Source organism: Astatotilapia calliptera, chromosome 22 (assembly GCF_964374335.1).
Source record: "Astatotilapia calliptera chromosome 22, fAstCal68.1, whole genome shotgun sequence".
In the NCBI taxonomy this organism is placed as follows: domain Eukaryota; kingdom Metazoa; phylum Chordata; class Actinopteri; order Cichliformes; family Cichlidae; genus Astatotilapia; species Astatotilapia calliptera.
Genome location: NC_137442.1, coordinates 19,819,917 through 19,844,690, shown reverse-complemented (window position 1 = coordinate 19,844,690; position 24,774 = coordinate 19,819,917). Strand labels below are relative to the sequence as shown.

Below are 24,774 nucleotides of genomic sequence, written 5' to 3'. Positions count from 1 at the left end.
CTTACAAAATTAATATGTACCCCACCACCTCAGTTGTACTGTGTGTAGTGCAGGCTAGTGCAAGTGATAACAACTATCTAAACTAAGGGTTGTGAGAACATTTGGAATCTGACATCTGACAGGAAGCCAGAGAGTGTATAGGTGCCAACATTGCTGTAGCCGTGTTTCTGTGTCATTCATATGTCATATGCTACTTAGATAAAACATTTTGATAGTTTACTTTACGCAAATTCATTCTCATCCTGATCCCATCTACCCTTCTTTGACATCTTGGGAAGAAAGGGAAAGGCAGAAATCCGGGAAATGTGAGAATGACACTAAGAAACTGAGTGAAACTGACAGAGACAGAGATCCAGCACAGATTGCCTTCACTGACCTGCCTCATTGGATCCCTGCGACGCGCCGATGATGGGTAGCATCTAATTAAACTAGTGCTTTCAGCCTGCTTTTATTTCATTCATTACAGCGCACACAAGGCTGAAGCCTGCCTGATTAAACTCTCCCTGCGGCTAGGTATTAGAGAAATGTCAATCCTTCACTAACTAGCCCTGCTTTCTCCCAGAGACTTTAACAAAATCTAAGAGAAAAGACCTTTTTTATCATCCCTCAAGACGCCTCCATTATTTTATTTTATTTTTTTAAATAGTCAGAGACTAGGAAAAAAAAGGGGGGGAAAGTTTTTTTTTAAATCAGGGAACAATTGTACCGACTGTCAGTATAAGTATGAGGGAAAACTGTGAAAACACCTCCCTGAGAGGAAAGCAAGAACTGGAATAAATTAGTCACAGTGGGCAAGCAACACACACGCACACACAGGTGCACACATACACTTTACTTGGTTTTACCTCAGCGCACACAGCTTCACAAACACACACACACACACTTTCTCATCAGTCTATTCTCCTCCTCCCACCAGCGCTCTCTTTGTTTGAGTTTTAGCAGTCTTTACAAATCAGCACTGTGAGAGGATTAAAGCTACACAAGCTGGTTCCCACAACATAAACCTATTATCACGGTGTTGAGGCTAAATTCTTATCCGCTGCGATATTGTTTCCGGTTTGCTCTGTAGAAGGCTAAATGAGGTCCTTGTTTTGTCTGATAAGATTGCAAGAGTTGGCAGAGATGAAGAAAAGTTACACTTGCAAGTGATAACAACTATCTAAACTAAGGGTTGTGAGAACATTTGGACTGACAGGAAGCCAGAGAGTCTATATTTTTAGACAGGATCTTAAAAAGGCAATACAAAGGGAAGTGCTAAAAACAGTGGGAAAAGCAAATCTCTCACAAAAACATCACCTTGTCTTTTCCATCTTCAGTTAGAGCTAACAGTTCGCTCTTTCTTGTCTTTTAACACTGGTGGCTACTTTTTTGACCTCCTCCTAGCATCTCTCATCAAACCCCAGGTACAGGTTTCAGTGTCAACAGATATGTTATGCATTTCTAGCTTAGTCATAAAGAAATAAATAAAAAGACCGTAGCCTTGCAATGAGCAGGAAGAAAAAAATTAATAAATGAAAATGAGACTGGCAGCCTGTCCAGGGTGTACCTTGCCTTTTGCCCTATGATAGCTGGGATAGCCCCCGACCCTGATAAACATAAGCAGAAGAGGACGGATGGATGGAAAAAAAATGAGGGGTTTCCTGGTGGGTGGTAACCTGTCTTCAAACAACTGTCTGTCAGACAGACTGGTGAAGGTTTACAAACAAATGCCATTTAATTGCCAACACGTTGCAATCAGTCTGAGCTGAGGAACACGACTCGTCTGCAACCCGTCTCCTTACTACAGGAGACTCAAATCAACTTTTTCTTGGTATATTCCTACATAAAACAATAGTTGCAGATTGCGTAAGTCAGCAACTATGTCACAATTTCTGGAGGAATTTCTGTTTCAGATGTATGAGAATCAAACTGGACTCTGAATGTAAGTAATTAATGTGAATTTCTGTGTATGTAGACAGCAACAGATTTTCAAAAGATGCTACCAGACTTACAGTTTGTGCTGATTTATCACCGTAAACTGCTGTATTATAGAAAACCGACTGCATGTAACACAACCCAAACTAATACCAGACTGATAACAGACTAGCTGCGCCTGGCTGCGAGTGGTCGCAAACTTCGATCCTCTTTTCAAAGCCAATACTTTAAATGGCAAAGAGATTACAAGCTGGGGCGGTAACAAAATATTGACCATGTGCTATAGTCTCCAACCTCCATCTCAATAATGAGATGGAGGTTAAAGCAGGTTTAAATAGCATGCATATGAAATTTGCCGAAAACATCCAAACAAATCTGCTCCGATCTGCTCAGGGTTATGAAGAAATGGTTTGCACTGCATCCCGGGAGAGAGGGCAACTATTAAATGCTCAACTCAACTCCAGGACCTCATGAGCATGTTTTAGAACTTGGGCTGAAACCCTGAAATGTTCAGCATAATAACTTTATCAGAAAAATCCCATTAGGGTATCCAATATGATATAATCTGTAGTATTGCTACTACTACTAATACCACTAATCTTAATATAATGATTGTAGTGTATGTTTGTATGTCTGTGCCTTAACATAAGACACATTACATAGAATGTTTCATCCATAATAATTAAACTTCCAAGGACACCAGGATTATCCACATCGATATAGCTTTTGGGAAGAATATTTACAGAACACTTAGATCTTTACAAATGTAGAGATGTTAGTAGAGAATCTCTCTTTAGAGATGCAGCCGTGGAGAGAAATCAACACAGAAAAGGTCAATTAATATAAATCGATGGGAAAATATGATTGGTTCTTCAAACAGGTTATAAATATGTATCTGCATAACAAAGAAACTATCAATTTCTGTTTGAGGTGCTGAATATTAGGGGAACTACAACCCTTTTAATCTCACCAACAGCCTGCTGCATAAAGTCTCCTATTTCCTTCTATCAGAATCCATTATGCAGTGCTTCCCAAGCCCACATACACACATTAATTCCCTCACTCTACACAGCACCCTTGGGTGCAGCAGCACTTTTTCATATTTTACTTCCAACCTAATAACGGCAATGTGTTTAGAGCACTCTGGAGGTCCTCTGGTGTAATACTGTTTGACAGCCAGGCTGTTCAGACTAATCGAAATTTGATAAAATTTGATAAGACTGAAGCCTGAAGGTGATGCTCGATGCTTTATGAAACTGCCGTTGGTTGTCTTAACAAAACACTGATGAGAAGCCTGCAGCTTATTGGATAACCAGGTCAATACACCCTCAGTGGAAAAAACAGAGCATCATAAAGAAATGACCAAGTTTACTACAGGAAAATAAAGGATCCATCACGAAGAAGCCTTTACGATAAAAAAAAACAAACAACCCAACAACACTTACTTTATACATCAAACACATAAAAAGGAGTGAAAGCTAGAAAACAAACACTCCACTATGTGCTACGTTTATGTGCAGCAGTTCAGTAAAAATGTCAAGTAAGAACGAGGCCCAACCAAAGATGCTCACCTGCTCTGCGAGCTTCGAAGCAGGCTTGACCCATCTCATCCTTCAGCTCCTGGTTCTCTGCGGCGATGGCCTCCCCGACTGCTACAAAACGCCCCACTGCTACACTCACCGCCTGGCCCACCCTGTGTATAGCTGCCAGGGTGCGCTCTGACTTCTTTGGCTTGTCTTTGTGGTTGATCAGAGTGGTGATCTGCAGGAACGAGTGGAGAAAGGAAAAAACAGGAAAGCAGGACAGCCTTGTTAGAAAACAGATTCGGCTGTAATTCTCGTGCTTTTGTTTAAAAAACAGTGAGGAGGGGGTGAGTCTTTGAGCAACGGGCCAGTTTTTGAGGCTGTAATATAGTTTATCCTATAGCATACACCACCTTCTATAAACAATATATAGCATCTGCCATATGTGTCTGTGGGACATGCACCCAGTACGATAGAAGACCAGTTACAAACACCAGTTTGCTCATGTTTACGCACATCTTCTGTGACCTATACACAGAAACGCGTGTATAGGTGGGCCCTTTAGTGGTAATTGAGAATATTAATAATAAATGAGCTGGACCAATTAGCATCCATTATTTATTGATCGCTTCTATTCTCTCCAGTTGTTACTATCATCATCACTTTGAGTATGTGGCTACGAATGAGGGGCACGTGTGTGTGCCAAACCATTTGGGTCAGGAAATGGCGGGTGGTGATTTTAATTGGTCTATGGCTGTAGGTGGTCCAAGTAGGGGTGGGGGGGCTTTTGTGGTAAAGTCTTTGAGGGGCTGCAGAACCTATGCTGCCTCTGCTGAGTTCAGATGGCTGAACAAACAGCATCCTGACACAGGAATGTTACGCAGCAGGTTGTGGATTTTCCTCTGCCAAAAGATTCTGAATGAGACCCTTTGAAATGTGACCTGATAGATTTAAACGACTGTAACACATTTAAATATCAGATGTCTTGAAAAGCTGTTTCTTTTAATAAAAAGAAATTTAAAAAAAAACATAAAAAAAACCCACAAGTGTGTCATTAGGAAAACTGTTACTTTCTTACTCGTACATTTGTAATGTAAGGTGTGAAATGCATTCGGCGTGACTGTCAACGACCAGCGCCATCTCATTCTGTGCAGGATTCTTTAATGTTTGCTCAGATTTTCCAACATTCAGTTCATCTTTTTTTTGTGTACATTGCAAATCATTTTAAAATGTTTCATGCAGCTTTTTCTGCACAAAACACATATCTAGAACGTTCATAAGCTAAACCATTGAAAAAAATACTTATGTACTTCACAAATTTACAAATATTTATCTGCATGACAAAGAAACTATACATTTCTGTGCAAGACTTATACAGAAAAACTCAGCCTTACTGTAAAATCTAAGTATCTGTGTAGATTAAACTGTGCTTTGGCAGTCCATTTCAATGGAGTGGGACAATGGAGCCCTTTCTCTTGAAGAGACACTCTTTGAAACATTGCGTGGAACATTTTTGCCATGTAACTTGTAATTTATTTTGCCGTCTTATTTTAAGATTTTATTGGTGTTCACTTCGGTGCTGATTCACCCAATGTCAATTTAGATTTGATTAACTTCAGCACCAGGAAGATAAAACAAAGAATTCTACAAGAAAATTGCCTGTAAAGACAATTTTAATGTTTTATTTTCGTTTGTGCACACTGTACACAACCTCTCATCATTTCCTTACAACAAAAAAATAGGACAAGGATGCATGTGTGTTTGTCCTTTTTCCCCCCTTTGAGTGCTGTTTACTGTTCAGTGATTTGTGTTACTTTGACCCTTTTGCACTCCAACACATTTGGGGGTTATCCTTTCATTTTAGTGTCCTCTGTGGGTTACACAAAGGTAGAAGCCGAGGTAGAACATGTCCGGTATTTCATTCAGACTTAGTGTTTCTCAGACCCTCATGATGACTTGGAAGTCTTTTGTTTGCTCGTAGAAAATACTAAAAATATATTTTACTTGAAGACGAAGTACCTTGATAATAATTATCACGATTACATTTCCACCACATAATCTTAAGCAAGGATTTTCTTCTACCTGCCCCACCGCAGGGTGGGCAGTCAGCAGCTTGAAGCGCTCCTTTGTAAACCTACAACCAGCTTTATGAGCCAAACAGCACATCCAACAAGGCCACAAAGTTGAGTAGTTAGTTTAAGCACCACAATATACAAGCAAAACACACACCACCTGGATTTGTTCAACAGAGTTATACTGGAAGGTATAAAAGGTGGTTTCTTGTCCCTCCATTGTAATGATAATAACTTATATCAACAGAAAGAGCAGATGACATAAATTTGCAGTTCTGACAATGTCAAAAATTTAGACGTAAACATTCACCAGACACTTAATTAGCTACACTGGCTCAATAATGCAAATCTAATCAGCCAATCTCAAGGCAGCAACTTGTATTTAGGCAGGTAGACATGGTAAGAAAGCAACACTGACTCAAATAACTACTCATTACAACCAAGGCAGAGGACCTCTGAATGTACAGCATGTCAAACTTTGAAGCAGATGGGCTACAGCAGCTGGAGATTGAGACTACAATTCACACAGCCCAAAACTGGATATTAGAGGATTGAAAAAATGTTGTCTGGTCTGATGAATCTCAACATTCAAATGGAAAAGTGAGAATTTTGGCATAAACAACATGAAAGCATGAATCCATCCTGTCTTGTATCAACGGTTCAGGCTGATACAAGCGTAATGGTGCGGATCACATTTTCTTGGCACACTTTGGCACCCTTGGAACCAGCTGAACATTGTTTGGGCATCAGACCCTACCTGAGTATTGTGCTGAACATGTCCATCTCTTTATAATCACAGTGTGCCCACCTTCTGATGGTTGCTTCCAGCAGGATAATACTGCATCTCAATCCAAAAGATCATCTTTGAGATTTTGTTGGAACAGGAGATTCATATCATGGATGTGCAACCGATGAATCTGCAGCAACTGTGTGATGCTATCACCTATATACACACGGGCCAAAATCTCTGAGGACTGCTTCCACTACCTTGTTGAAGCTATACAATAAGGAATTAAAGCAGTTCTGAAGGGTCCAACCCAGTACTAATAAAGTGGTCTCTGAATATATATACCGTACACTATTGGTTTCACATGATAAGCTGTACTGGCAGCTACAAGGCTGAAATAAATCATCTGTGCCTTGATTCTGTTGTTTTTCTCTACACGTACCCCTCTTTCACTTGTCACAATTTTTCCCCTCATTCTCCATCCGATGACACACTATTGTTTTCAAGCAAGATCATGACCCTAAAGCGCTCTTAAAGCCCTTCTTTTAGTCTGTCACTCGTCACTTTATATATTGCCTTAGTACAAGAGGCTCTCTTCCTGCAAGCCTAGTGTTTTTCACTGAGTCATCCACACAGAGTGGGATACTCCTAACGAAAAAAAACAGTGCCGTCTGGCTGGACATTATGCAGCCTATCAGAAGATATTAGATCACTGTGACACATGATTCACATCTACGTCATAAAGAGACTGTTGTTCAATATTAAGTGGAGTTCATGTTATACAACAGACCTAATTGTTGCTTTTGTGATGTAAAATGCATTTCTGATGACTGAAGCGTTTCACTCAGCAGGGTGCATGCATGTCTGCACAACACGGTGCGCATGCTTTTCCTAAAAGACTTGTACAAGGAAAGGGACGTGAACACACACGGCACGAATCCAAAAACAAGCTTCCGATCACAGCGAGAGCACAATGGAGGGAGCTAGACTTTCAAGTGAGAGGAGAGGAAGAGAAAGTGACGGAGGGAAACAAAAAGAAGGTTAAAAGTGACACAGAAAGACACCTCCAGTACAGCTTCCTGTGTTAACAAAAAAGCTGCAGCTGAGGTTGAAAGAGTCGAACAAATTTAACACGGCGGGTCTCTGAGAAACAAATAGAGACGAAAAGATCTCAGCGAATCACAAAGGGAGAGTTGGATTTCCTCCATTAGGGATTACTAGGTGGGTACGTTTACTGGGCTGTGCAAACAGGAACAGAGCAGGGTGGAGAAAGCATAATATTGATACAGTGCCATCGCAGAAGAGAGGCCTCTGTGTTTGTGTGTCAGAGGAACTTGACACAAACACAGAGGGAGGAGAGTTCATGTTCATTTTACATTTATTTTTAAAAAAGATTAAATTTTCAGGTTTTTGAAAAAACTAAATGGCATTTTTTTAGGTGTTTTAACTTATAGCTACTGGAAATCCAGTGGATACTTTTGCATCCCAAATCTCACCTTCATATGACTTTATATTTAGGCCCATTTATAGAAATTACCTCTAGACCTGAGCAATACTTTCTGATGTCTTGATTTGAAGAATTAAAACTATTTTGAGGTCAAAGGTTATGATTTGACTGTATTTTACACACCTGAATACTCTCTTACAATTTCAGCCTTCTTCACTTCACTCCTCTGACACACACGCACGCACGCTGTGTCTGAATGCCAATGAGCACTGAACCAAGCAGCATCGGGCCCAAAGCCTCCAAACCCCACTGAAGATTTACATAGTATGAAATCCAATGAATGAGCACAAACGTTGCTCTAGATGAAAAAGTCAAAAACCCTGACAGATCTGTTTATGGACGGGGATAACTGAATACCTCTGCAACCTAAAAAAACAAAATTAAAAAACCGCACATCCTCCCTCCTGTAATAGTTGAGTCCTTGCGCTTTACTGACGTGAATACTGAAGGCTTTGCTGTGGGGGAAAAACAGCTTAATCTTCCATGTGACTTGATGAATGCGTGGAGCCAGGCTGCAATGCACATGTTGCTATTTGAAGTGGTCCATTTACCCTTGGTACTCTCTTACATACAGTGTGTACAGTACACACAGAGTTCTGTATACACCTTTTCCCCTCTCACAATAACACTGGTTCGCAACCAGTTAATTCCAAACCATTTACCTCTCTTCTCTTGTGAATAATTACGATAGCAATTACAAGGTCATAAAAGAAATGATAACAGCATACACTTAGCAACACAATACACAGAGTCCACCCACTGGTAAGCAGGAAATCTAGACTAACACCTCAAGGACACAGTGACTGACTATAAATCAGAGGGTAACAAAAGCTGGGAACATTTGCGGCTGCTTCCCGTGGCTACTGACTGAATGGCAGTACTAGGTGAAAGTTTGGCATTATCTGAGTCATTCTTTTCTTTTTCTCTGCCTGTTTTTTTTTTGTTCTCATTTAGATGTATGAACGTCTAGATAAATGGGTGTTGCTGTGGAGGAGAAATCGAATTTACTCAAAACAGATCAATTCAGAGCCTCTTCTCCGATGGCAAATTTGCATCAATCTTGTCATTTAATAAAAGCAAAGGCAGCAAGATAAACGTGAGTATGAACAAGCTGATCCTACAGCCCTGATGGGGCCCTATTAAACACACATTGTTGACATTTATTACAATAATTGCTTGCTCGGCAAGTGTTGTGTTGGTCTCCTTATTCATCTAATTTATATCTGTGCTTCTAAGCTTCACTTTCCCTCCCGATAAAGGGAATTTATCTGAAGCAAAGAGACTTTTTTCTAGAGTTTAGACAGAAATAGCTACAAATCCAGCTAATGGAACTATGTGGGGGGAAAAAATACCCATCCATGTGTGGTGACAGCAGAGCTCTTTTCCCCTTTTTTGCCCCCGTAAGCATTTGCATGCATATTTGCAGATACAGGTATTTGATTTGCTGGAGAACTGCTGCATGTTTTTTTCCTCCCTTTTTGGGTACAAAAGAAGGAGGTGACAGCTCGTGAAAAGAGAAGCGGATGAGGTGGAAAGAACTAAAAAGAGAGTTTTGACATCTTGGTCATATTTAGCTGCTGAATGGATGAAAATGAGTTTTGTTGTGCTTTTTCCTTTAATCTGACTGTCTTTTTGTGTTTGTCCTTGTTGATATGTAAAGAAAAAAATACGTTCCATCTGTTAAAACTTTGGCAGCCGTCTGTTTGTGTGCGCCTAAGATTGTATCTCTCATTAAATAGACTCTACAGCCTATGGATCACTGTGAAATGGGAAAAAGAACACTTCCAGGTCTCATTTCAGCCTATTACAGCACAAAGGAATCATTGTTGCGAGGAGTACTGCACCCAAAAGGACGCCATAAGTGTTTGTGTTTTCCACTATTTTTGTTTCCCCCCCTGCTTTCCCCGTCTTTGAATATGAGCAGTGGTACCCTTGAAAAATCCAAGTTTCAGTTTGGTCTTTATTGATGCAAGGAGAGACGGGCTGGTTGTTCACCCAGGACAGCGAGAGAGAGGAAGAGAAGGAAGAAAAACACATAAGAGGAAAGGGATGAAAGTCGCAGTGAACATGCGCTTTAATGGGTGAGCAATTCCTTCCAAATTGGCCGCAAGCAGACAGGAGTTCGATGCTGCGCTGGTTGACTGCCAGACTCTAATATATGAAGAGATGAAAAGAGAGACAAGGGAGTTGGAAGTAGCGCGAACGCAGATAGATGAGGAGAGGTGAAGGGAAGAAAAGAATAAAGTCAAGGACATGTCACATCTACATCGCTCTTTACCTCGTCTTTATTTCTTCCTCAATGAATACCTACAGTCATCCTCTGTTTCACACTTCCTTCCTCTGTGACTTTAGAAGTCTTCCGTCTCCCCTTCTACCTCCATCCCTCTCTTCTTTACACTCCTTCTGTGTGCAGCAAGTGATTTTAGTCTGTCCCTAGAGCTGCACTGCTGCAGTACATACAGTACAGTAACAGCTTGCAGTGCTTAAGCTGCATCCTTAAGGGTACACCGTACATGTGCATAACTGCACCATCCTACTCTTACTCTGCATTAACACATTACTTAGACAGCATATGCACATTCATCCCTTGTGATTTCAATGTACAAGTGATTAAACTAAGCACACACACACGCACACTGACTGGGAAAGTGGCCCATATGGATATGGACAGTGTTCAGGACAGCACCGGTCATTACTAAACACAAACACTGCTAAACAATGGCCAGTGGCCAGTTAACAGGAATATTCTGCATTAACGCGTCATGCCCACGTCTAACAAAGATATAAAAACACTAAATTTAATCCCTTACAGCTGCCTACAAATACAACAGTAAGCGCTACAGAGTCAGCTAATGCAGCAAAATTCACCTTTCGCACCAGAAGTTTTTTGTGGTGGACTTTGTTAAATTACAACCACAAGGCTGCAGTTCAATTTAGCATTAAAGCCGAGCTAAACCACATCCATATGTAGTCTCGACTAGTCATGCATTCTTTGGGAATTAGACCGCATATGCAGAGCTATTTTCATTTAGCACACTCACACACACACCTGCAGGAACCATCACACCTACTGTACCACAAGTCTGTCTGTGCTATATAACACCCTGAGGAGTGTAAATTTTAATCTTTATGCTGTTTTTAAAGCCTTATTTTGGCACCATGCCCAAACCACTTGTACTGTAAGGAAAAGTAACAGAAGCGAGGAAGAACACTGCAGCTTAAAGAAGTTAATAAGCCCTCGAATCGAGGCTGGAATATCCATCTGTCTCTCCGTCCATGGTTATTTGGTAGAGATGCATACTATATACCTGTCACTTACAGATATGCATTATTACTCTTTATAACATGTAAGTGCGTAGGGGAAGATCAGCCACAGAAACAGAGGAGAACAAAGTGACAGAAAAAGTAGGTCTTATCAGCACACACAGCTGTGCTTGCTGTAATGAACTTGCAGAGGCCACGCAGAAAGCTACAGGTTTATGACCTTGGAAATCTTTTTCGGAGACCAACTTCAGATCACTTCGATTTGGTGGCCCCATTAAAAGCTCCCGAAGCCCGAGACGGCAGCCTTCAGACCAGAACCTCAGTTTATGCCCGCTGATGCCTCCCTTGTCACAAAATGTACTTCACGGGCCGAAAGCACAAGACTGTGAGCGTGACTGTGTCTCTAGAGGGATCCCTACACTCCATCGATGTGGGAGCACAGGGATTCCCAGATGGCACTGAGCTCACAGAGGAACACGATTACAACAACAGGAAAAGATGAGATTTTCTGAAACAGACTGTGTTAAAACCGGCCTCTGAAGTGAGCCAAACAGAATACGGAACAGAACAATTTTGAACGGAACAGTTCAAAATTTTGTAAAATAACTGCATCTTCCTGAACTTTTGTACTTGTACTGTTATGTTGGCAAGAAACCAGAAAAGGCCGAAGGGAAGTTGCTGGTTCTAGCAAAAGAACCGATTCTCACCTCCACAAATTGTCCTCAAAAGGTTCCAGTATTTAGATTTTTGTTATTTTCGGACAAAGCCAATGTAGCTGGTTCCCTTGCTTCCAGTGTTTATACTGAACTGAGCTGACAACCTGTCAAACTGGCTTTGAATTGAGCATTCCCTGTTGTGGTGAATACCAGGGCTCCCTCAGTGTATTTTTATATAATTCTGTTATTATTGCTCAAGCGAGCTTTAATAAGCTGGGTTTTCTTGTTTGTCAGTCGAAATTGTTAAATCTGTAACTCACTGTGTTACTTTCCTTTGTTTGATTAAAGTCTAGACGCGAGTGACGAAGGTCACGAGTCAGAAGACGAGAACATGGCATGAACCGTAGCCCACTCGCTCATGTATGCCAACAGAGATGAAGCTGATGAGACAGACAAGCATGCGGGGACACTGATGGAGGTAGACAGGGAGAAGTGGGGGCGTAATGAGGCTTGCAGATGCAGAGGCAGGCAAACAGAAAGAAGGGCTCTTTGACAGTAAAGACAACCTGAACAGAATACAGTGTAGCAGTTGAATGAGGTTGGATTTTCATCAGACTGTACCCCATCTGAGTTGTATGAGAAAAGGGCACTCTTTGGCCTTCAAGCTCTCGCTTAGCAATGAGAGGTGACATTTGAATATGTGGACAGACAGATTGAATCCACAGCAAACATCAGCGAGAAAGGTTATCACTGATGAATAAAAACTAGCTGCATCCCACTGCGTTTAAGCAGCTGCTCAAGAAGGACAATAGAGTATCATGTCTGCAAAGTGTGTTTGTCACAGGCTCTCTTATTTTATGGTTTTTTGTCAGGGAAAAAAAAAGTGCTAATATATGATATATTCTTGTTACAAATCTTTTTTAAAAAAATCGTGAAAATGGTCTGGAGTTGAATTAAGAGTGCAGTTTTCATGTCATCTATAAGTTTCCATCACTGCAAAATGAATATAAACAGTTCATTGAATCCTTTTCTCATCGCACGCCGTTCAGATTTCCAGAAAAAAAAAAAAATAATAATTGTCTGCACATTAAAAGAAAGCAGCTGTGAAAAATAAATCTAACCTTCTCAAATCTCTTGTTTTTTGAGGTAATTCTTACCCTTTTTTGATAATTAAAGACTGGTGTGTCTTCATCATCACTGTAAAGTAGTCAGATGGCTCCATTTCAAGACTGCACAGAAGAAAAAAGCGACATTGCTGTCTAAATGGTAGTTTTAGTGGACGCAGTTTGCCAACTTGGACTCTGATGCAAAACCTATACAGTAACCAGTGTACGTTGCAATTTCACTGGGCTAACTTCCACTCTCCACATGATTCAGTGAGTAAAATAACTTGTGTACAAGTGTGACTGTTGAAATGGAGCCTCTGTGTGCGCTGCAAGCAACACTGGACTTATGACATGATGAAAAGGGCGGTAAATACAATGGTGCTTAAAACACATCCCTTTCTCCTCTGACCACTGTAGCATGCTAAGGCCGCAATGTCTGCATAGCGGTAGAGGATGGCAGCTACTCGAACACAAACACACGCAGCTCGCATTCAAAAGAACACAATACATCTTTTCATTCCTCTTGCTCACGTAATTCGGTGGATAGTCGGTGGGAGGGAGACGGAGAGAGAGGGAGGGAGAGAGAAATGGAGAGAGACAAAGAGAAAGTCAGCGAGTGGGGTCAACCAAGGAGAGCAGAGGGGTGATCTGAACATAGTGTAACTGTTGGGTCAAACTCACTTCGGCTGTCTCAACTGTTCACCTCCTCCCCCAGTGTACTTGGGGGATGTAGCCTAGGAATACGTGTGCTGCGGGGGTTAGCACCCCGTACAGAACGCCCCGAGGCGGCGGCTCATCTCGTTTCCTAACCTTTTCTTCCTGACTGGCGCACTCATATGTTAGGTTGCTATGTTACATTTCAAAATGTACCAAAATTGCATTTGTTTTCTAGGATAAGCATTCGTGAAGATTAACATGATGGTTGTTCTGCATTATAGCACTTTTATGTTCCAATCGGTTATCAAAAGTATTTCTTCTTCTTTTCATCCCTTCTACATAATGACACAGCAACTGTTTGCAAATGCATTAAAAAGGAGAACTGAAATATCCTATTGGCATAAGTATGCATACATTTTACTCGCTCCTTAACGGAAGCACTTTTAGCAGTGATAAAATTTGTCAATCTCTGCAGAAATTTTTTTTCATGCTGACGACGAGTCTCTTGTTGGGGCACTCAGAGACATTGACAGACTTGTACCTACACTTTCTCCAGCGTCGTCTTAGCTGTGTGGGTAGGCTCGATGTAAAGCAAACTAATAAAACACCAAAGTCGCACAGCTTTTATATCCATGAGGCCTGATGGCTTTAACATGCAAGAGGAAACATGGTACTTTACAGGACATTTAATAACTTAATTAAAACATTTCCCTTTACTGTATGTGCGAAACATATGTGAACAGCAAAGGGGTACAAATACATTAGAAATTGAATCAGTATTCTGGCACATTGTGTTTTATAAACTAAACTTGTTTTTTTCGGAGCACAACAGCAAGCGCTTCATCAGCTTTTGTGTGTGAAAGGAACTCAGCCTTGGCTAGATTAGCTGACTCTGCAGGGAGCCCTTTGAATACAATAAAAAAAAATGCAAATATGTTTAACTGGACAAAGAACTTGAAGCAATTAAACAAGGGGGTGAATCAATCAAAAATATTTTTAATGCTGACTACACAGATTTCTTTAAAACCTTTTTTTTTGGCTCTGCCTCAAAAACAACCCCCAAAAACTACATTTATGATGTTCCATAAATCATCTTTTTTCAACTGTTCCCTTTAGTGGTCTCCTGGGCGGATCACCTACCTCCATCTCGCTCTCCCTCCTCCTCTGTCACACCAACCCTGTGCAAGTCCTCCTTCATTACATCCACAAATCATCTCTGAGGTTTTCCTCCTGCCTGGCAGGTCCATCTTCACCATCCTTCCTGTCCATATGTCCAGACCATCTCAGCCTTGCCTCTCTAGCTTTAACTCCAAACCTCTCAACCTGAGCTGTCTATCTGATGTTCATTCTGGTCACTCCCGATAAAATCCTTCTAAATCCTTCCCTAAAACCACGCATCATAACAGTCTCACTACACTCTAGTAAATCATCCCTTTCACTCCTGCTGCTATCCTTCTGTCATAAATCCCCCCTGACGCTTATCTCCACCTACTGTCTGTTGCTTTGGATGGTTGACCCCAGGTATTTAAACTCAGTCACCTTCAATACCTCTGCTCTTTGCATATTCATCTTTTTTTAATTTTACCTGTCTGCCTTTTTTCTCACACACACACACACACTCACACACGCACGCACACGCACGCACATACATTCTGTCCTGCTTTTACTGACTTTCATTTCTCTTCTCTCCAGAGCATACCTCCAGCACTCCAGGTTGTCTTTTACCAGCTCCCTGCCCTCACTACAGATCACTATGCCGTGTGCAAACATCATAGTCCAATGAGACTCCTGCCTGACCTCATGTGTCAGCCTGTCCATCACCATTTCAAACAAGAAGCGTCTCAGAGCCGATCCCTGATGTCATACCACCCCCACCTTGAACACATCTGTCCCTTCTACCACAACACTCTTCACACCCTTTGATATTATTCTATCATGTTCCCAAAATTAAACAAAGCAAAAATGAAATGTTAGAATTAAACATCTTTGGATTCTCGTCTTATTTTGCAGCTGGTATGATTACGAAGAGCAAGTGGGTCCACATTGTATCAGTGTGACAGTTAATCAGATCTGTCTGGCCGCGAATATGCAGAGGAAAGCAGAGTAGCTGAATAGATTGCATGGCTGGCACACAGTAGACAAACCAATAAACTGAGCTCATATTTTCCAAGGGACCATTCACTGTCAAATAAACGACAAATATAATCCCACTTATTGCCTGGAATTATTGCTTGGCATCGATCCGCCGTGTTCTGCCACGGTTCAAGTGTTCAAAGCTGCTCTGAAACCTCTTAGAGACAGATTTCCAAATAGAGGGATGGAAGCATGGCCCGGGGTTTCCAGATTACATTTTTGTGATTGTTTCACATGAAGAAGCATTTATCTCTGGGGCTTTGCAGCAGACTGGCTTAGTGTTTGTGTGCCATTGTTGGGCAGTGCTTCCACACAGGAAGCAAGAAGCTCAGAGGAAAGCAGAAATGGGTGTGTGCTACCTGGTACTCCATCACTGCAGTCTAAAAATAATGGGAAATCTATCAAGTCTTAAGTGGGGCCCATTGAGTGGGCTGAGCACAGAGCTCTCCAGAGTCACTCTGAGGTTCAGGCAGTCTGTGAGTTGACAATTTTATTTTTTTTCCCCCCACAAACCAAAGCAAATCAAAGGTTATTAAACCAATGACCATTTTACACCTTTATTAAGCTGCTTAGTGCTAACGTGCTTCCTTGACATTTGAGTAGATGAACTACTTAACTAAGTAGAAAACATAGCTATGAGAGAAATGAAACCCCACCCCACCGCTCTGGTTTGTTTGTGCATGCACTGACAGTAACACATAGTCTATTGAAAGCAAAGCGCTGCTACAGTGTAATCAGTACGGCTGATATGAGGTGCAGGAAGTCTAGAGGAACCAGCAGCTGATAAGAGAGAATGATAAACCTGGGAGAGAAACAGATGGACAGCTGTGATGAAGAGATAGAAAGGAGAATGAAGAGGATATACAGTAAATAAGGTAAAGGGTAGAGAACTAAGGCAGGAACACAAAAGATATGACCGAGAGGAGGCACGGAGCCAAAAACTCTACATTATCTGAAAACTTTCTGAGAGATATTGCTCTTTTTCCATTAAGAGCAAGTTTAGAGAATAGAGTGTATGAGGCAGTGTGTGGAGAGTGACCTCTGATTCAGTAGTCCTTGCTGGGGGGTAGACAAACAAACCATAGCTGCGGATCAATTTTTGCTCTGTTAACCACAATCCAAGGTTAACCAAGATGGGAAGGAGAGCAGAGAAGGGAATCGATCCCTTCGGTTTGTAGAGCACTAGACCATGACACAAAGTGCTGTTGTGGTTCACGACCTTGTTTTGCTTTGAAACCCTTTACAGTCGCAGCACAATAATAGTATTTATTTTTTTTAATCTGCAAATTTATTGTCAGCTATTAATAATAATAACGTATACTTTATTGATCCCAGTGGGGAAATTCTTCTCTGCATTTAACCCATTCACTCAAGTGAAGCAGTGGGCAGCCACTGGGCGCCCGGGGAGCAGGAACGGTACCTTGCTCAGGGGTACCTCAGGGTAGCTGTTCAGGGGAATCAAACCACTAACCTTCCGATCATGAAGCCACCACTCTACCTACTGAGCTATCCCTGCCCCCTAATCACACAGCCTCACTGAAAAGTGAAACCCTTTATAATGATTTTGAAAAGCTACACGTTATGAAAAGACCCCTTGCGCTGGCTTTACTGCTGTGCACGTGGAGCCATTAGAATTTACTGCAGAGTTCGATTTGCACATTCTCCCTGTGTTTGCATGGGTTCACTCCAGGTACTCTGGCTTCCTCCCACAGTCCAAAGATTGCTCGGTGTCTTTCTGCAACAGCCTGCCAACATATGTAGGGTGTGGTCACGGGCTGACCCTAAACTGGATAAGTAGAAGAAAATCAACTGTTTGTATAGATAAAATAACTAGAAGTTTTAATATTTTCATATCAAAATTAAGAGCACTGAAGTTATAGCCACCAGTTAGTTAGCATAAAGTCTGGGAAATCGTTAGCATCACGCGCATAGCTGCAGCTATTCTAGGCTTGGGATTCGTGAGACTGCTGACTTTACAAAACTGTAATTTTAGATTAAAGTTCCTTACAGCTTCATTTGGACAAATTCACACCATCATATGTGCCACAGACTTGCAATTAGGACATCATCTCTCTTTACGGGTAGCGACACTGGTTAACATTTAGCTCATTATCTTTACTAAGAGCAGTGTTTTGTTTTGTTTTTTTTGTGCATCTGAGTGTGTGCTGTGTTGCAACTGCTGTATCAAAGACATATTGCATATAGACATAAATTAGGATTCAAAGAATAATAATAAAAACAGTGTCAATGTATGCCATTTTTCTTTGTTCTGAGTTTTTATGCCAAGCTGAAGCTTCGGATTTGCTTTTTTTGGAATAACAGGAGGCAGTTTTATCACCTACCCTCAGTTTCAAGAATGAATCGCATACTGAATGCTGCTTACATGTGAATATGGTAAATTATTCAGTAACATCTGTACAGTATTACTGAGACCATTTTCTGTCCTACGTGATGCAGAGTGGATTCAGGTTTTTGCAAGTGAAGTGTGAAAAATGTTTTGGGGGAGTCAAAAAAAGTCACCTACTGAAAAGCAGTATTCATAAAGAGTACAAAAAGTAATTTGCTAAAACCATCTGAGAGTTTATAGCTGAGAGAGAGACACTTTTATTATTGAGCAAAACACAATGCAGATGAAGTTCTTCTTTCAAAAGAATATTAAATAATGAAATCAAAACATATCTCCTTTCATATTTTATAAGAGTGGCTCCAGCCTGAATGGTGCTAAAGTATTTTTTTCTCAGCATCATAATGCTGGCACACCTGTAACAGACTACCACTTACAAATAGTATAACAAATATATTTTGGATGAATTTAAAAAAGAGAGAAAAAAAGCTTAGATTTTCCTACTTACATCAAAAAGATGGCCAAAAGCCTCATCTACTGAAAGCTTCTAGGACGCATATCCTAGTCTCAGAGTGTAAACCATGCCGTGTCAGCTTCTAACCAACTCAAAACAGACAGAAAGAATAGCGGACAATGACGCTAATTACTTGGATCTAACTGTTTTTACATGGATCAAGCTGTTATCAAAGTAAAACCAAGACAGCCAGCCTGGCAGCACAGATATCTTTGATCTAAGCACGTTTTTGCAAAACATCCAAGATGCAATATCAAAGACATCTCTGGCTCAGGCAGCGAGGCAATGCAGATGAGATCCCACCCATTTGGAAACGTACACCATATGCAGCTAGAGATTTCTCCAGGCTACACTGAGCCCTTTGTTCCATTGAAGACCGAGGAGTTTCATAGTGACGTCCACCCCATGGCCCCAAACCCCCTCCCTACCCCACCCCAAGAAAGCCTCACCAGAGTACAGCAGTTATTTAATCTGGCAAGTCAATGTCACAAAGACGGCAAAACACTGAAGAAAAAAAAACCATCGAGACATCACTCATGATATCTAAATGTGAAGTCTTCAATCTCTTTTCACATCCAGAAGCAGGTTAGAAATTCCAGACGGTGTTGCTCAGAAGCCTTTGCTTAGACACTAAGTCTTGTTTTGTTTCGTAACATTCATTTTGGGCAAGTCATTGCATATCAAGGAGTAGTAAAAAATATATATATATATACCATTTTAGTGGATGTCTTCATTTGCAGACATGGTCCGTTGTTGGTGTGCATAAACAGACCAAAATTTCCAACTGATAAATAACTTAAACCTGCAGTCTAAAAGCTGTCTGGTATTCTGTAGCGGGTATAACAGCAGAGAAGTGGCACAAAGTCAAACATGGAAACAATTTTCTTCCTAGAAGTTAAATATTTTAGTCAATTTCACCCTACATACACCTTCAAAAGAAACATGGGGTGTAGAAATTCAAATGGACTGTGGCAAATCGTTTTCTTTGAAACCTCTGAACCCATAAAAAAAAGAAAAAAAGAAAAACCAAACACAACGTGGCCCTAAGCACTGTATCTGCTTTGTCCTTGCATCTGACTTCCCTCTAAGATTTATCTTTGTTGTTGAAACATTTGAAAGCACATGAAAAAGGCAAACTCCAGCTCCTGATGAGTCTTTTATCGTAGTCCTCATTCTGCCCTTTAATTATCTCAATCAAGACCTCCTGAGCCACCACTAAAGATTGATGAGTATCTTGTGTACAAGGAAAATAAAAGTTGGAATAATAACCGTAAGCAACCTGCTAGAAATACATCTCCAGATCCATCATCAAGCAACATCTATTTAGATGAAACCACGAGTATAACCCAAAACAATCAGGGGTATTAAAGCTTATATTCTCACATCATCACAATCTCGCAAACCAACATCCTGCGAGTAAAACAAAGACAGGAGAGTTTGCTTAGAAGTGTTGACTTATTTTTTAGCCTGGAACATTGCAGCTAATATTTGTCTTTGGGTGATTTTCTTGAATGCGGTGTTGCGGTGTTGATGACGACTGCCCCCCTACGAAACCCGAAGTTATGAACAATACAACCAAAACACATGAAAGTCACCCCCCTCAGGTTGTCCTCATGCTGAGCCATGTTTAATGACTGGGTAATTGTATAAAATCCTCAACAGGAAAATCCGAACTGCTTGCCAACTTGGCCTGGAAAACATTCCATCAGTCATCATAAATGGTAATTACAAGTAATTACAAGTAATGGACAACTAATACAAGTAGTAGTGTGCAGTGAAAAGTGTGTGAAAGCGGCCTAACCAGGCTCTGTGACGGCCTCACTCAGCAACAGCATGTTCTGCAGGAGCAGGGGAAGCTGACCAAATGCACCTGTCAGAAACACTGGTCTGTTCCGAAACTAATCACGGCTTGTGAATGAAAAAGCAAAGTGACAAAGAAAAATGTGCTTCATTTCTCAGCTGCCTATTGAAGGTCAAATCTGATGAAAACCACCAAAATGATTTCCACAAGCTACCTCTGGGAATTCTGGGCTACTGCGTTTTTTGGAGGGGGGGGGGGGGGGGGGGGGGGGGTTTGGGTCAACTTCTTACAAAATGAAAGGAAGCATTTAGAAATGCGAGTTGTCAGGTGTAGACAAAAGCCAACGCAGCTACAAACTAGCCCCAGAGCAAGAGACATTCTCGAACAGACGGAGATAAATTCCTAAGAATGTTGTCTTGAAGGTTTGACATGTGAGAAGAAAGGGACTTTAGAAAGTGAAGTACTGCATTAATAAAGCAATGAAGTGTGTCAGACCAAACATCAGAAGCCACAACACGGAACGTTATACGCTGAGCTGGAGGATTCACCGATGAATGAAGGGGGGGGGGCAGACAAACACATGCATACCAGCCAGAATCAAGGTTTTTGCCCTTTGAGACTTTGACTTTTGACCTCAGTCGTGATGCCCTTTAAAGAACATGGAGGCACAATTTCAGACACCACACACACATGCACACACGCACATTGTGGGAGCTCGAAACTTGAGCCCTTAAAGGAATGCAGCCCCCCCTAACTGCAGGCTGTATAAAGGCCTGTGTTGTGACACACACAGACTCCCTAACACATTCTCACAGGGGCTTCGGGAACGTGCTTTCACTACATGACACATACCTATGTCTTCAAGTGGTTTGAGGTCCATCGGTGCAGAATTTAAACATCAAACGACATTAACATGAACCAGTACCTGCAACCCATAGACGAGTGTTTACTGACGATGCAGTAAACACTCTTTTCTAAAATCACTAACTCTCACACTCACATTTTAATATTAGTTTTCATATCAAGAGCTCTTTTCAGTCATTCAGATAGCAGATCCAGAGAAATGCCCAGAACAACTAGAACTTTATTTATAGGAGTAGAGTGACTTTAACTTATTTATAGGTGTTGGTCCTGGGTGTATGTGTTCTTAAGTACACATGTACACACTGGGCTATGAATCCCGGCTGACTGGCCCCAGCTGTCACCCGCTGGCTCCAGTCATCTAGAAACGGTGACAAGATGAGAACATCTTCCTCATACCAAGAGCTAGGTGTCAGAGTGTTTGCCGCACACGAACTTTACCTGGCAGGCTGCCCAGGTATATTGATAGCCACCTGAGTGTATAGGGGACTTACTTTTCATGCAACTGAGATAATGCCATCTGCCATCGATGCCTCACTGTTATTCTGAAAGTTTTTGGCGCTGCTAATCAGACTGCTGTGGCGAGATTGCTGGGGTGGTCCTTGATTTCTTTTTGCTGCTTCTACGAAAGGATGTTGTTGTACGCCACTTTTATCCACTGCACCTGTTGACAGACGTTCTGCTCTAACCAGAACATTCAGAAGCTGGTTATCCATTTCATGGGCTCCTACACAGAGCCCACAGAACAAGAACTACCATCTCCAGCTGTAGTCTAAAGTTGTACCCACACTGGTAGTGGTTCAGTCGTCGTGCATTGCTGTGAAGCTGACAGCTGGTCGCTCACAGACATCCTAGCCTCCTGGTGCCTAGGTAACCTATTAATGCATTTACTATAAGGTCATTTGTCAATCAGCAGTATGGTACATTCTCATTGGCTGACTTATAACTTGAGAAAAGTCCCTCCCACTTTGTGCCGCCAGTGGGTATTTTTGCTCATAGTTTCATTCACTTTATACGGTCGCCACATCACTTCCAGTGTGAACGCAGCATTAGGCAATCGCACTGGAGCTCATCAAAAGGATAAAAGTCTGCTTGAGAGGCAGGGTGTAATGGAGACCAGGGGGGTATTGTTAGTGATTAATTGTTGGATTAGGAATTTAAAATAGGGTAATAAAGAAAACACATTAGTTCTTATGGAGTCTTTTATTAGGTTATTTGACATATGATTAAATTGACAGCTTTTAACTGAAAAGAGACAGTGGGACTGGCCATCCTACCTGTGTCGGAGAAGAGCCAAAGTTAGAGCTGTTTGCAGTTAATCATTTATCAATAACCTAAACATATGTGAAATGAGAACTTGTAAAGGTACTCACCTGTCCTGGTTGCTTCTTGCAGGATGTGGAGCAAAAGAGTGAAAGTGGCTCAATCACCTGTTTAAGAGCTCTTGGAGCAGACCAATGTGCCAGGTTAGGGAGTATGGTTAAAGAGGGTTTTAATTTAGATAGAAATGGGTGAAGCTTATGTTATTGGTTTGTTTATAGTATGTGTTGGAAATATGTATATGTTTGTGATGTTCTTTAATGTTATTGTATGTTTGTTTGTGTGGAGGGTTATGTTTTCATGTTGATTAGTTAACCCCCATACTTGGGCTATTCTGGATGTTCACCTGAAAAGGTAGAGTATAAAAGGAAGCCATTTGGTTTAGTTGTAGTTAGTGTTTGTGCTGTTATCATGCTCCTTCTTTAATAAAGTGCCAATCCATGGAGGTCTTTTACTCCAGTCTCACGTCATATTATTGGACAGAACCTATGACCGCCGGCCAAAACTGACACAGGGGAATGTATTGCTTTTCCATTTCATTATAGTTAGCCCATGGAAATCTGACAATTACAAACATAGCTCAATCCTGCAAGTTAAAATTATATAAACCCATTCTTGATACAAAGTCTTTTCAAAATGTCCAAGATCCTATCTCTTTACAGCGTGCTTTCAACATTGCATTCCTTTCAGAAAACATTTCCCCTGAAGATATGTGACGCTCAGACAAAACGTGGTAAGAATAGCATCATCTTCATCCATTCTATGTCAGAGAAAGAGACGGCCAAATCTGGCTCAGCTGGTTACATGCTATTCCCATTAGTGTTCTTCAGAATGGATGCAGTCCCGAAGATTGCGTCTCATTTTACGGTAGAGAAGAAAGAGGGAAAGATCCAAAGAAATGATTGGGCTGAGCTATTCAGCTGAGGCTATACCTGCAGCCTCTAGCTAGGTTTTCAGCAAGCTGCATAATTAATGAGGTGATATAGAGCCCCTAACTCTCTGGAGAAGTTGAGATTAATAGTTAGAAAACTGAAAGGTAAGTGGAGAGTGGTGAGAAGAAAACAGGCACAAGGCTAAAGGCAAAACTACAGACCAAAAGAGAAAGGGGTGTGACAGGAAAACGAAATCAGGAAATTGGGCAGAGCAACAGAGGAAGGGTGGAAGACATACAAACGAGGTGCTACAGCATCTTACACACTGATACTTCCTTACAGACACACCCTGAATCACCCCACAAAGTGAGGTGATCTGGCAGTCACTCAACACGACTGCTTGAGGTTGAAGTAGTCACTAAAAGTGATATCGCACTGAATTAAAAGTGGCATGCTTGCCAATTTAGCATAAAGTGAAATTTATCATTTAAGTAATCAAAAGATTAACAAAGAAACTAAAATAAAATAAAAAATCTATTTTTAATCAAACAGTGCAGACATTAAGTGATGGCAAAGGTGACACGGCAACTTTGAAATTGTTCTGAATTACAGAAAATGTTTGGTATTCTATGTTCCCTGTGCCCTTCACACTGTCTTTGTTCTGTCATGTCAAACCTCATCTTTTTAAAAGAACTCATTATCGAGGGGGGGAGAAGTTCAAAGACGCTTGAAGAAAGCAATTAACACATACAAGCCAGGCTGAAGGATTCCTCGGAGGTAAAGTTAGCAATGTTGCTGATGGGGAAGGAGAGAAGAACAAACAGGAAGACTTGGACAGCTCTGGGATGAGTGTCAGAAAACCTTTATAGATAATACATGATCAAAAAGATAATTATACTTATATCCAACTAATGCTTAAAGACTGCTTCGTTTCCTAGACTTGGTTTTGTTTTTCACTTTGAGATATTTCTACATTCCTTACAATGCAAGCCAGGAGGACAGAGGTAAGAAGATCGTGACAAGGACCGGCTGATCAAGTACAGAAAGGAATAGTAACACTGACTGGTGCGATATTTTCAGTGACAGCAACCTCCACTTTCATATAAAGACGTCACCCTTACCATGAAACTATAGGATGGTGCAATGGTTTACCTGGAAACGTAGAAAGGGTTCCTGTCATAACCAGGATTTGCAGAGCTTAACCTCTAAACCCCACAGTGTGTAAAACTGTCAGGTCAATGTCATGGGCTCAAGACCAGAATGATCACAATGCTCAGCCACAGACACACAAAGAGGAAAACAACAAGAAACAAACAGCTGCCTGCCAGACAGTGGTGTGTTTACCTGCGGTTGTCCAGGCAGCAGATAATATAGATATATCATGTCATATCTCTAGCAGTACATGACAAGGCAAATAGGAGAGTGCATGCCTACAAGATTACAGTAAGAGGCCTGTCCTGTCTCACTCTTCAGTCTGCATGTCCTAACAGCATGTACAGCAAC

The 24,774-nt window shown here is 41.2% G+C and overlaps 1 protein-coding gene across 2 annotated transcripts in view; it reads right to left on the bottom strand.

Annotated features, from left to right (window-relative positions):
* The window catches only part of ctnnal1 (catenin (cadherin-associated protein), alpha-like 1), a 54,222-nt gene that overhangs the window by 20,683 nt on the left and 8,765 nt on the right, over window positions 1-24,774 (bottom strand). For both annotated transcript variants that reach the window (XM_080296394.1, XM_026157469.2), the window contains exon 2: window positions 3,486-3,675. In XM_080296394.1, the coding sequence (XP_080152520.1) occupies window positions 3,486-3,675 (190 nt within the window). The remainder of the gene's footprint in view (window positions 1-3,485; window positions 3,676-24,774) is intronic.